The following is a 12,082-nucleotide window of genomic DNA, read 5'->3' as shown; positions in this document are numbered from 1 at the left end:
CTCTCTCTCACACTCTCTCTCTCACTCTCACTCTCACACTCTCACCCTCTCACACTCACTCTCTCACACTCTCACTCACTCTCTCTCACTCTCTCACACTCTCACTCTCACTTCTCTCACACTCACTCTCTCACCCTCTCTCACCCTCTCTCACACTCTCTCTCACACTCTCACTCACTCTCTCACTTCTCTCACTCTCACACTCTCGCAAGCACCATTTCCACTAGGTCTTATTTTCCTATATTTCTTGCACGTTTATTTTTTAATTATTTGGCAGAATATGTGTTTAATGTTTCTGTTGTTGTGTATTTGAGATGCTGTTGCAAGCAGGATTTCCATTGTCCCACCCCGTGGCGGTGCATGGCGCAACAAACTCCACTTGACCTTGAAGTTTGCGCGTTTTTTCCTTTGCTCCAATTGATTTCAAGATAAAATTCCCGCGGTCGGGGCGCGATCCGCGCAAACACACACACACCCTGCCTGAACACACACACACACCCTGCCTGAACACACACACACACCCTGCCTGAACACACACTCCCCTCTGCCTCAACACACACACACTGTCTGAACACACACACACACACACCCCCTGCCTGAACACACACTCCCCTCTGCCTCAACACACACACACCCTGTCTGAACACACACACCCCCCCTGTCTGAACACACACACACCCTCTGTCTAAACACACACACACACACACACACCCTGCCTGAACACACAACCCCCCCTGCCTCAACACACACTCTGCCTGAACACACACACTCCCTGTCTAAACACACACACCCCCCCCCCCCCGTCTGAACACACACACACCCCCTGTCTGAACACACACACCCCCCCTGTCTGAACACACACACACCCCCTGCCTGAACACACACACCCCCTGCCTGAACACACACACACACACCCTGCCTGAACACACACACTCCCTCTGTCTAAACACACACACTCCCCCTGCCTCAACACACACACTCCCCCTGCCTCAACACACACACCCCCCTCTGTCTGAACACACACCCTGTCTGAACACACACACACCCTGTCTGAACACACACACACCCTGTCTGAACGCACACCCCCCCTGCCTCAACACACACACACCCTGCCTCAACACACACCCCCTCTCAACACACACACGCCCTCTCAACACACACCCCCTCTGTCTGAACACACACCCCCCCTGCCTCAACACACACACACCCTGCCTCAACACACACCCCCTCTCAACACACACACGCCCTCTCAACACACACCCCCTCTGTCTGCACACACCCCCCTCTGTCTAAACACACACACACACTCTCCCTGCCTCAACACACACACACCCTCTGTCTGAACACACACACACACCCTCTGTCTGAACACACACACACCCTGTCTGAACACACACCCCCCCTGCCTCAACACACACACACCCTGCCTCAACACACACCCCCCTGCCTCAACACCCCCCCCCTCTGTCTGAACACACTCACACCCCCTGCCTCAACACACTCCCCCCCCTCTGTCTGAACACACACACTGCCTGAACACACACACGCCCCCTCTGCCTCAACACACACACTCCCCCTGCCTCAACACACCCCCTCTGTCTGAACACACACACTCCCCCTCTGCCTCAACACACACACTCCCCCTGCCTCAACACACACACCCCCTTGCCTCAACACACACACACACCCTGCCTGAACACACACCCTGCCTGAACACCCCCTCTGAACACACACACTGCCTGAACACACACACCCTGTGTCTGAACACACACACTCTGAACACACACACTCTGTCTGAACACACACTCTGTCTGAACACACACACTCCCCCTCTGCCTCAACACACACACTCCCCCTCTGCCTCAACACACACACTCCCCCTGCCTCAACACACACACACACCCTGCCTGAACACACACCCTGCCTGAACACACTCTGCCTGAACACGCACACCCCCTCTGAACACACACACCCTGTGTCTGAACACACACACTCTGTCTGAACACACACACTCTGTCTGAACACACACACTCTGTCTGAACACACATAACATAACATAACATAACAACACTTTATTGTCACTCGGCACAACACCGAGCGAAATTTCAGCAGTCACACAAAATACAGCAAAAAGAAAAGAACACAGGACACCCGACCCCAACACAAACATCCATCACAGTGACTCCAAACACCCCCTCACTGTGATGGAGGCAACAAAACTTCCCCTCTCTTCCCCCCGCACCCACGGACAGGCAGCTCGACCCCTACCGAGGCAAACGACACGCACAGCCCCCGCAAGGGGATGGAAGGCCCCCCGGCCGAGCCGCACCGGGCACCGAAACGTCCCGCGGCCACACCGGGCGATGTTAAGTCCAGCGGCCGAGCCGCACCGGGCACTGAAACGTCCCGCGGCCGAGCCGCACCGGGCACTGAACGTCCCGCAGCCGAGCTGCGCCGGCAATGTTAAGGCCCGCAGCCGAGCCGCGCCCCGGGGAAGAGACCTAATAAAATAAAGGTTTCCCCCCGCCCCACCCCCCCACCCCACACCCCCACCACACACCCCCACCACACACCCCCACCACACACCCCCACCACACATACACAGCCAAAAACAGAAACAAAAACCATCCCAACACCGACACAAACAAAAAAAAAGAAAAAAAGACAACAGACTGCCAGAGAGCCGCAGCCGTTAGGCGCAGCCAACTCCTCCCATGTCTGAACACACACACTCTGTCTGAACACACACACACTGTCTGAACACACACACACTGTCTGAACACACACTCTGTCTGAATACACCCCCCCCTCTGTCTGAACACACACACCCCCTCTGCCTCAACACACCCACCCCCCCCCCCTGCCTCAACACACACACTCCCTCTGCACGAACATGCCCCAGAGTAGACCCCACGATATTTTGTAACTGGGAGTGCCTGCTTCCAGTGGCGACATTGTCAGGGGAACTCCAGAGAAATTTGTTGCACTGACAAGTGAACACGTTACAACGGTGCCAGAGGAGCCATTTGACCCGCGACCACAAGGAAGTTTGGACATTGAAATCCACTTCAGCGATGGCAATAAAGAAACATAGAAAACCGGTGCAGGAGGAGGCCATTCAGCCCTTCGAGCCAGCACCGCCATTCAATGTGATCATGGCTGATCATCCACGGTATTTATTTCACAAAATGCTGGAGTAACTCAGCAGGTCAGGCAGCATCTCAGGAGAGAGGGAATGGGTGACGTTTCGGGTCGAGACCCTTCTTCAGACCCTTCTCGACCCGAAACGTCACCCATTCCTTCTCTCCTGAGATGCTGCCTGACCTATAAGTAGTATAAGAAGCAGATGTGGCTGTGGTAGCGAGTCTGGGTCAAGATGTGGTCGTAGAGTAGGAGGGCAGGAGTAGCAGATGTGGCTGTGGTAGCGAGTCTGGGTCAAGCATTTTGTGAATAAATGCTGCCTGACCTGCTGAGTTACTCCAGCATTTTGTGAAATAAACACCTTCGATTTGTACCAGCATCTGCAGTTATTTTCTTACACAAGAGGCTGGAGTAACTCAGCGGGACAGAGAGAGAGAGAGAGAGAATGAGAATGAGAGAGAGAGAGAGAGAGAGAGAGAGAGAGAGAGAGAGAGAGAGAGAGAGAGAGAGAGAGAGAGAATGGAGAGAGAGAATGGAGAGTGAGAGAATGGAGAGAGAGAATGGAGAGTGAGAGAATGGAGAGAGAGAGAGAATGGAGAGAGAGAGAGAGAATGGAGAGAGAGAGAATGGAGAGAGAGAATGGAGAGAGAGAGAGAGAGAGAGAATGGAGAGAGAGAGAGAATGGAGAGAGAGAATGGAGAGAGAGAGAATGGAGAGAGAGAGAGAGAATGGAGAGAGAGAGAATGGAGAGAGAGAGAGAGAGAATGGAGAGAGAGAATGGAGAGTGAGAGAGAATGGAGAGAGAGAGAGAATGGAGAGAGAGAATGGAGAGAGAGAGAATGGAGAGAGAGAATGGAGAGAGAGAGAGAATGGAGAGAGAGTGAGAGAATGGAGAGAGAGAATGGAGAGAGAGAATGGAGAGAGAGAGAGAGAATGGAGAGAGAGAGAATGGAGAGAGAGAGAGAGAGAATGGAGAGAGAGAGAGAGAATGGTTGAGGGTTTCTGCTGTGTGTGTGTGTGTGTTTTTCTGGTTACTGTGGACGCGAGAGGCGTGGTATTTCCAAGGGACACACAAAGAATTGGGAAGTAGCTGGGCGTGTTTTTCCGAGTGACCGCTGCAAACAGGAAAGACAAAGACACAAACAAGTAAAAAACCTCAGCTGGACAGGCGGCAAGTCTGGAGAGAAGGAATGGGACTGAGTGTGGAATATTGAACACCCAGTCGTGGACAAACTGCACTGTTCTAAGTTGGACCCAACCCCTTCCTTGGCTGATCCCGCACTCTGCTGCGCTTTTGCTGTCTGCTGCTCTGTTCATTTGTTTTTTGGAAGGGTTTCCCTCCCGGCCTGGTAATTGACAAATGGCTTATTTCACCACCGGCCGAGGATGGCTGGACGGTGAGGATTGGCACCGCGGGTTGGGGTTGAGGGAGGGCTGGTTCGACAAGGAGTTCCTGCGGTCCTCACCCCTCAACCTCAAGGATCTAGGCAGGAGTCGCGGGGAAGAAGTCGTCTGCAGAGCAACTGGACCCCCGTGCCATTTCCAGGTAAGGTACCATTCATTTTTAGGATCCCTACAGATTCTTGATTGGTGGGGGTGTCAGAGGTTATGGGGAGAAGGCAGGAGAATAGGCAATAGGCGCAGGAGGAGGCCATTCGGCCCTTCGAGCCAGCACCGCCATTCAATGTGATCATGCCTGATCATTCTCAATCAGTACCCCGTTCCTGCCTTCTCCCCATACCCCTTGACTCCGCTATCCTTAAGAGCTCTATCCAGCTCTCTCTTGAATGCATTTCAGAGAATTGGCCTCCACTGCCTTCTGAGGCAGAGAATTCCACAGATTCACAACTCTCTGACTGAAAAAGTTTTTCCTCATCTCAGTTCTAAATGGCCTACCCCTTATTCTTAAACTGTGGCCCCCTTGTTCTGGACTCCCCCAACATTGAGAACATGTTTCCTGCCTCTAACATGTCCAACCCCTTAATAACCTTATACGTTTCGATAAGATCTCCTCTCATCCTTCTAAATTCCAGTGTCTACAAGCCTAGTCGCTCCAGTCTTTCAATATATGACAGTCCCACCATTCCGGGAATGGGGTTAGGAGGGAGAGATAGATCAGCCATGATTGAATGGCAGAGTAGGCTTGATGGGCCGAATGGCCTAATTCCACTACCATCCCTAATGAGAAGTTACTTTATAAATGGTGAATGGATAGCAAGTAGGACTAGTGTAGCTGGGACATGTTGGCCAGTGTGGGCAAGTTGGACTGATGGGCCTGTTTCGACACTGTGTCACTCTATGACTCTACGACTCTAAAGGTGTATAAGAATAGTGAAAGGAAAAGATAGGGCAAATGCCCTGAGTCTTTTATCCAGAGTAGGCAACTCAAAAACCAGAGGATATCGGTTGAAGGTGAGGAGGGGAGAGATTTAATCGGAACCTGAGGGGCAACTTTTTTTACACAAAGGGTGGTAGGTACATGGAACGAGCTGCCAGTTGAGGTATTTGGGGCAGGTACTATAACAACATTTATTAAACATTTGGAGGGGTACATGGATAGGATAGGGTTAGAAGGATATGGGCCAAACCCAGGCAGGTGGGACTAGTGTAACTGGGACATGTTGGTATGGAGGGCGTGCAGCGTAGGTTCACTAGGTTAATTCCCGGAATGGCGGGACTGTCGTATGTTGAAAGGCTGGAGCGATTGGGCTTGTATACACTGGAATTTAGAAGGATGAGGGGGGATCTTATTGAAACATATAAGATAATTAGGGGATTGGACACATTAGAGGCAGATAACATGTTCCCAATGTTGGGGGAGTCCAGAACAAGGGGCCACAGTTTGAGAATAAGGGGTAGGCCATTTAGAACGGAGATGAGGAAGAACTTTTTCAGTCAGAGGGTGGTGAAGGTGTGGAATTCTCTGCCTCAGAAGGCAGTGGAGGCCAGTTCGTTGGATGCTTTCAAGAGAGAGCTGGATAGAGCTCTTAAGGATAACGGAGTGAGGGGGTATGGGGAGAAGGCAGGAACGGGGTACTGATTGAGAGTGATCAGCCATGATCGCATTGAATGGCGGTGCTGGCTCGAAGGGCTGAATGGCCTACTCCTGCACCTATTGTCTATTGTCTATTGTCTATTGGGCGGCGTGGGCAAATTGGGCTAAGGGCCTGTTTCCACGCTGTATGACTATCTTACGGAGGAAGAATGGAATTCTCTGCCTCAGGAGGCAGTGGAGGCCGATTCTGTGGGTGCTTTCAAGAGAGAGTTAAATGGAGCTCTTAAAGATAGTGGAGTCAGGGAGTATGGGGAGAAGGCAGGAACGGGGTTCTGATGGTGGATGATCAGCCATAATCACAGTGAATGGCGGTGCTGGCTGGAAAGGGCCAAACGGCCTACTCCTGCACCTGCCACTGTATGTTTTTTTTTTCCTAATCAGATGTGCAGCACTTTGGTCAACGTGGGTTGTTTTTAAATGTGCTATACAAATAAAATTGACTTGACTTAACTTGACTATTGTCTATTAGTACCATGAATTTGAAAGTGGGACTGTGATTCAAAGACAAAGACGGTTTAGGTTCACACACAGCATCTGTGGAGGGAATGGACTGACAACGATTTGGATGAAGGGCCTTCTTCAGGTCTTCTGCCCTACTCTGGTCTTGTGGCCATAATATTTATATGGCTGGCTTGATTGAGTTTCTGTTCAAGGGACACTCTAATTTGCCAATGGTGGAGAGTTAAGAAATGATAACACCTTTGAAAGTCAATTAGAATTAGAATTGTATCGTTTTTTTTATTGTCACACGTACCGAGGTACAATGAAAGGCTTTTCTGTTGAATAATATCTATTCAGCAAAAAGACAATACATGATTACAATCAAGCCATCCACATTGCTCAGATACAGGGTATAACGTTTAGTGCACGATAAAGTCTGATTAAAAATAGTTCAAAGGTCTCCAATGAGTGTGATGGGAGGTCAGGACCACTCTCTGATCACTTGCCTGATATCAACTGGGCCTAAATCTGGAGGGAAAAGGTCATAAGGGATAGGAGTAGAATTAGGCCATTCGGCCCATCAAGTCTACTCTGCCAGTCAATCATGGCTGATCCATTTCTCCCTCCTAACCCCATTCTCCTGCCTTCTCCCCATAACCTCTGACACCTGCACTAATCAAGAATCTATCAATCTCTGCCTTAAAAATATCCACTGACTTGGCCTCCACAGCCTTCTGTGGCAAATAATTCCACAGATTCACCACCCTCTGACTAAAGACATTTCTCCTCATCTCCTTAAAAGAACGTCCTTTAATTCCGAGGCTATGACCTCTAGTCCTGGACTCTCCCACTAGTGGAAACATCCTCTCCACATCCACTCTATCCAAGCCTTTCACTATTCCCTAAGTTTCAATGGCCTGTTGCTTCTATCATCGTTACTTTTTTTGCACATCTTTCATTCATTTGTCCTACACCTCTCTACATCACTGTCTATATCGCTCGATTCCCTCTCCCCTGACTCTCAGTCTGAGGTAGGGTCTCGACCCGAAACGTCACCTATTCCTTCTCTCCAGAGATGCTGCCTGACCCGCTGAGTTACTCCAGCTTTTTGTGTCTGTCTTTTGGCTCAGGCGACACATGGCCTGGGTGATGAGGCCATGTTTCTGCTTTATTTTGGATTCAAGAGATACTGCGTGAAAACAGGTCCTTCGGTCCAACATGTCTATGTCGACCAAAGATACTAGAGGAGCAAGATAGACCACTCGACCCTAAAAACCGTAGTACGTCACGGCGCCATTTTAGTCGGCAGAAACTTGCAGAAACATTTTAAAAGAAAAATATCAAAAATCTGTGAATTGATAGATGAGATATATTCTGAATTTTAATGGTATCATCACACATACTGTTCCCCCAAAACACTGATTACACTGCGAGAGGTAGAGCGAACGGCGGGTTTTGCCTACTAAAATGGTGGACGTTACGCTCCTTTGCGTACGACACTTCAGTATAGGCGATTTCAACGGAGTGGTCCATCTTGCTCCTCTAGTATCTTTGATGTCGACCAAGATGCCACATCTAAACTAGTCCCACTTGCCTGCGTGATTGACAACAAACTCAAGGTGGCACTGTTGAGCCACGATATGATTCTACCTTTTTTGGTAAATTGGACCTGACTGGGCAACTAGTGGAACAGTTTCACCAGAGGTATAGTTTGTCCTGAAGTACCCGTCTTCATTGTTACAGCTGGGATGTTGTCTGGTCTCAGCCTGAATTGAATTGAATTGGTTGAAGACTAGTAAGGTGAAGGGGAAAAGATTTAATAGGAACCTGAAGGGGTAACTTTTTCACACAAGGGGTGGTGGGCGTATGGAACAAGCTGCCAGAAGAGGTAGTTGAGGCTGGGACTATTCCAATGTTTAAGAAGCAGTTAGACAGGTACACGGATAGATTTTTTTAGATTTAGAGCTACAGCGCGGAAACAGGCCCTTCGGCCCACCGGGTCCGCGCCGCCCAGCGATCCCCGCACATTAACACCATCCTACACACACACACGAGGGACAATTTTTATTTATTTTTACATTTGCCCAGTCAATTAACCTACATACCTGTACGTCTTTGGAGTGTGGGAGGAAGCCGAAGATCTCGGAGAAAACCCACGCAGGTCACGGGGAGAACGTACAAACTCCGTACAGACGGTGCCCGTAGTCAGGATCGAACCTGAGTCTCCGGCGCTGCATTCGCTGTAAGGCAGCAACTCTACCGCTGCGCCACCGTGCCGCCTAGGACAGGTTTGGAGAGATAAGGGCCAAATGCAGGCAGGTTGGACTAGTTGGCCGGTGTGGGCAAGTTGGGCCGAAGGGCCTGTTTCCACGCTGTATCACTCTATGACTATGACATTCACAACGAGATGGTGTCGGACCACAGAGCATTGATTGGATCTGTTGCTTGTGAATCATTTGCTATGTTCGCCGCCTGCTTTTATTTTGCCGTGTAGACTATTGCATTATGACTTTATTAGGCTGACACTTTCATCGGCTTGTACTCGCTGGAATTTAGAAGATTGAGGGGGATCTTATAGAAACTTACAAAATTCTTAAGGGGTTGGACAGGCTAGATGCAGGAAGATTGTTCCCGATGTTGGGGAAGTCCAGAACAAGGGGTCACAGTTCAAGGATAAGGGGGAAGTCTTTTAGGACCGAGATGAGAACGTTTTTTTTCACACAGAGAGTGGTGAATCTGTGGAATTCTCTGCCACAGAAGGTAGTTGAGGCCAGTTCATTGGCTATATTTAAGAGGGAGTTAGATGTGGCCCTTGTGGCTAAAGGGATCAGGGGGTATGGAGAGAAGGCAGGTACAGGATACTGAGTTGGATGATCAGCCATGATCATATTGAATGACGGTGCAGGCTCGAAGGGCCGAATGGCCTACTCCTGCACCTATTTTCTATGTTTCTATGGTCTATGCAGATATGTGCGGTATTAATTATTCAACGGTCCGCTTGCGCTCTCCTTGTTTGGCAACTAGAGCGGCACGGTGGCGCAGCAGTGGAGTTGCTGCCTCACAGCGCCGGCGACCCCGGTTCGATCCCGACTACGGGTGCTGTCTGTACGGAGTTTGTACGTTCTCCCCGTGAGCTGCGTGGGTTTTCTCCGAGATCTTCGGTTTCCTCCCACACTCCAAAGACGTCCAGGCATGTAGGTTAATTGGCTTGGTATAAATGTAAATTTTCCCCAGGGTATGTAGGCTAGTGTTAATGTGCGGGGATCGATGGTTGGCGAGGTCTCGGTGGGGAAGTCCAGAACCAGGGGCCACAGTTTAAGAATAAGGGGTAGGCCATTTAGAACGGAGATGAGGAAAAACTTTTTCAGTCAGGGAGTTGTAAATCTGTGGAATTCCAGTGGAGGCCAGTTCTCTGAATGCATTCAAGAGAGAGCTAGATAGAGCTCTTAAGGATAGCAGAGTCAGGGGGTATGGGGAGAAGGCAGGAACGGGATACTGTTTGAGAATGATTAGCCATGATCACATTGAAAGGTGGTGCTGGCTCAAAGGGCCGAATGGCCTACCCCTGCACCTATTGTCTATTGTCTATAATATCATCATCATATCATATCATATATATACAGTCGGAAACAGGCCTTTTCGGCCCACCAAGTCCGTGCCGCCCAGCGATCCCCGTACATTAACACTATCCTACACCCATTAGGGACAATTTTTTACATTTACCCAGCCAATTAACCTACATACCTGTACTTCTTTGGAGTGTGGGAGGAAACCGAAGATCTCGGAGAAAACCCACGCAGGTCACGGGGAGAACGTACAAACTCCTTACAGTGCAGCACCCGTAGTCAGGATCGAACCTGAGTCTCCGGCGCTGCATTCGCTGTAAAGCAGCAACTCTACCGCTGCGCTACCGTGCCGCCCTTAATAATAATAATGGGCCTTTGTGGAAAAGTTAAGACTTGTTATTGTTGACAATTTTTACTTGAATTTTCTAAATTGGGGCCGGAAATGTGGTGACTTTGTGTGCTCTCTCAGCGTAAACCTCTATTCCTACGTCTTGTACATAAGTGTGATTGTTCCTCTATGAAGTAAGATTTTTATACTGAAGATCGACACGGAATGCTGGAGTAACTCAGCGGGTCAGGCAGCATCTCTGGAGAGAAGGAATAGGTCTAGACCCTTCTTCAGCTATGCCCATTGTGCTATTCCACCTTACTGACTTTTTCAGTCAGAGAGTTGTGAATCTGTGGAATTCTCTGCCTCAGAAGGCAGTGGAGGCCAATTCGCTGAATGCATTCAAGAGAGAGCTGGATAGAGCTCTTAAGGATAGCGGAGTCAGGGGGTATGGGGAGAAGGCAGGAACGGGGTACTGATTGAGAATGATCAGCCATGATCACATTGAATGGCGGTGCTGGCTCGAAGGGCTGAATGGCCTCCTCCTGCACCTATTGTCTATTGTCTCTTACCTGTACTAGGACCCTGAGCCTTTGTGCTTTGATAATTCGAGTGCAGGCCTTCCCAGGATATGTTTAATTTAGCTTTTATTGTTATGTGTACCAAGCTACATAAGGTCATAAGTGATAGAAGCAGAATTAGCCCATTCGGCCCATCAAGTCTACCCTGCCATATAATCATGGCTGATCTATCTCTCCCTCCTAACCCCATTCACCTAGCTTCTCCCCATAGACCCTGATGCCCATACTCATCAAGAGTCTATCTCACATGATCATTAGTGATCGGAGTAGAATTAGGCCATTCGGCCCATCAAGTCCACTCTGCCATTCAATCATGGCAGATCTATCTCTCCCTCCTAAGCCCCTTCTCCCCATAACCTCTGACACAAGCACTAATCAAGAATCTATCTCTGCCTTACATATATCCATTGACTTGGCCTCCACAGCCTTCTTTGGCAAAGAATTCCACAGATTCACCACCTTCTGACTAAATAAATTTCCTCCTCATCTTCCTAAAAGAACGTTCTTTAATTCTGAGGCAATGACTTCTAGTCCAAGACTCTCCCACGAGTGGAAACATCTTTTCCACATCCATTCTATCCAAGCCTTCCACTATTCTGTACGTTTCAATGGGCTCCCCCCTCGTTCTTCTAAACTCCAGCGAACATAGGCCCAGTGCCGTCAAACGTACAGTGAAAAGCTTTTTATTTGCGTGCTATCCAGTCAAAGAAAAGGCTATACATAATCACAATCAAGCCGCCCACAGATAAAGGATAAAGGATAGGATTTTCATTCTTCAGAACTGCCCAGAAACAGATTTCTCTGTGAGTCAGAAGCATCAGTTTCTATAGTAACCCACATCGTATCAAGATAGACACAAAATGCTGGAGTAACTCAGCGGGACAGGCAGCATCTCTGGATAGAAGGAATGGGTGACGTTTTGGGTCAAGACACTTCTTTAGACTGAATGAACAATTGTAAGTTTGTTCGT

The 12,082-nt window shown here is 49.2% G+C and overlaps 1 protein-coding gene across 8 annotated transcripts in view; it reads left to right on the top strand.

Moving 5' to 3' along the window:
- The first annotated feature begins 4,276 nt into the window (after positions 1-4,276).
- LOC144610803 (uncharacterized) overlaps positions 4,277-12,082 on the top strand; it is a 102,257-nt gene continuing 94,451 nt past the window's right edge. For all 8 annotated transcript variants that reach the window (XM_078429717.1, XM_078429711.1, XM_078429712.1 and 5 more), the window contains exon 1: positions 4,277-4,687. In XM_078429717.1, the coding sequence (XP_078285843.1) occupies positions 4,502-4,687 (186 nt within the window). In that variant the 5' untranslated portion in view covers positions 4,277-4,501. The remainder of the gene's footprint in view (positions 4,688-12,082) is intronic.

This window comes from Rhinoraja longicauda, chromosome 38 (assembly GCF_053455715.1).
Source record: "Rhinoraja longicauda isolate Sanriku21f chromosome 38, sRhiLon1.1, whole genome shotgun sequence".
Classification (NCBI taxonomy): Eukaryota; Metazoa; Chordata; class Chondrichthyes; order Rajiformes; family Arhynchobatidae; genus Rhinoraja; species Rhinoraja longicauda.
This window is presented reverse-complemented; position numbering and strand designations above follow the sequence as displayed.